Source organism: Amphimedon queenslandica, unplaced genomic scaffold (assembly GCF_000090795.2).
Source record: "Amphimedon queenslandica unplaced genomic scaffold, v1.1 AMPQUscaffold_7427_Cont20621, whole genome shotgun sequence".
Lineage (NCBI taxonomy): Eukaryota > Metazoa > Porifera > Demospongiae > Haplosclerida > Niphatidae > Amphimedon > Amphimedon queenslandica.
This window is the reverse complement of record NW_003552288.1, coordinates 1-2,111: the sequence shown is the minus strand read 5'-3', so window position 1 is coordinate 2,111 and position 2,111 is coordinate 1. Positions and strand designations below refer to the sequence as shown.

Below are 2,111 nucleotides of genomic sequence, written 5' to 3'. Positions count from 1 at the left end.
TCTTGGCTCTGGTGAGCTTTTTGCGGAGATCCAAAGGCTTGTACTTCTTGTTGGCGTAAAACTTCTTCAAGTTCTGCCTCTGTGTCTGACTAATGACAGTCTTGACTCGAGCGACGCTCTTCCTGACAACTTTTATCTTTGAGAGCTTAGAGGCCGTCCCTCCCGTCACTTTCTGGACTTGTAGCTGTGATAGCTCATTCTTTAGCTCGTCCAGCTGCTTCAGCAACTCGTCCTTAGTCTTCCCTCTTAGTTCACGAACTTTAAGTTTCCCCATTGTGTTAGGAATGAGACTCTCTCCCTTTTCTCTCCAACGACTACACGTGCTCTGTGGTCAGACTGCGCATGCGCAGGAAAAGAATTAAAAATGGCCGCCGGGAAGAAAGGAGTTGCTCTGTTGTTTCTCTTCTCTTGTCTCGCTCTTGCTGTCTCCGCTTGCAATACTGGCGGGGATATATGCTTCGACTACGTCGAAGAGACCAATAACAAGAACCAGTCGTGTCTTTTCCTTGATGCGGAGATCACAATCTTCGTGGCTTATAATAACTCAGAGGGAAAACTACGAAACGCTTCTTTGCCGGTCAACTGCTCTACCGTCAATGTCAGTGACAGTGAAAGCTTTTGTAACAAGCCCTACACTAACAACAATAAGAATATGAGGCTAACGCGTATGAAAGCTTACTGGGGCACGGTAGATGAGGAGGAGGAATCTGCTCCATTTGCTCTCATAGTTGAAGCTATTGATCTCAATGAACACAAACAATGGAACATTAGTTTGATTGCAGTGTCGCTAAATGTCAGCCATGTCCCGAACTACAACGCTAGCAGTTTCACTGGCAATGAGACTGGTATTATCAGTGGTTATTACACAGGAGATGATAAGAATCATGAGCTATTTGGCACTGTTGATTATAATAAGTTCTACTATTGCGACGGTCAACAAACTTACTCTTTAACCATGAACAAATCATCTAACCTCCATGCTTCGCATTTCGCTCTCAGCCTCAGTATCAAGAAGCTGAGGGTACAGGCTTACGGAAGCAGTAACAGCTTCAGCGACAAGTGTTCTCACTGCTATCAAGATAGCACTGGTAAGGCTTTTATACCGATTGTGGTCGGATCTGTCATTGGTGGACTGGTACTGGTGGTTCTTGTGTCTTACATTGTGGGACGGTTTAGAAACCATTATAAGAAGTCGTCAAGCACTGGGTACGAGAAACTCCAGTAACAATAATATGATATTATATGCCAAATTTATCATGATTACTATTATTACTATTATGAGTCTTGCTATACCGTAATGTTATTATTATTATCATTATTGCTGTTGTTCTTTTGCTCAAGCTTTTTGAAAGATAATTTTATCAAAATTAGTTGTTTATTGTTGTAGCGTTTGGCAAACATGAAAAATTTTCAGTTTCATAATTATTGTTAATTAACAAATTCAGTAAGAGATCTGATGGAGGATTGGAGGTATTAAAGAAGTTAATTAATATTAATAATTATAAACTAGGAGGAGATTAGGCAACCCATGATAGCTTTTTCATAATATGCCAGTTATAACAACAAGTCTTTATTACCAGACAATCATAGTGCATGTATGTTACAGATGTTACTTACAAATTTTTGGAGGGCATTCAATGCCCATGCATCTTTGTATTAATTAAGAGTTTTCATATTGCATTACTTACATAACTCATTCACACTGCAAATAAAGGCAGGGTAACTGATAACCCATTTACATTACAAGGTTGTTAATATTAATAATTATAAACTAGGAGGAGATTAGACAACCCACGATAGCTTTTTCATAATATGCCACTTATAACAACAAGTCTTTTATTGTCAGGCAGAGTACTAGAGGTATGATCCCAATCAAATTTTTTGAGGGCATTCAATGCCCAACTTTGTAATAATTCTGAGTTCTCATGTTACATAATTACTGATAACCATTTTCATTAAAGGTTAGTCCTTAGCTATAGCTCTCAAACTTCTCTTATGATAAAATGATGACAACCAACTCTAACTATACCATGCTCATACTCTGCAGTTTTTCAAATCTTAAAGCATCAAAAATTCTAAAATAATAATAAATGTAAGGATAATAATAATGT

The 2,111-nt window shown here is 38.2% G+C and overlaps 1 protein-coding gene across 1 annotated transcript; it reads left to right on the top strand.

Moving 5' to 3' along the window:
- Positions 1-252: 252 nt before the first annotated feature.
- Positions 253-1,370, top strand: LOC109591719 (uncharacterized). The gene has a single exon (XM_020007385.1). The coding sequence runs from the start codon at positions 365-367 to the stop codon at positions 1,223-1,225; it is 861 nt and encodes a 286-aa protein (XP_019862944.1). The 5' UTR covers positions 253-364; the 3' UTR covers positions 1,226-1,370.
- The last annotated feature ends 741 nt before the right edge of the window (positions 1,371-2,111 follow it).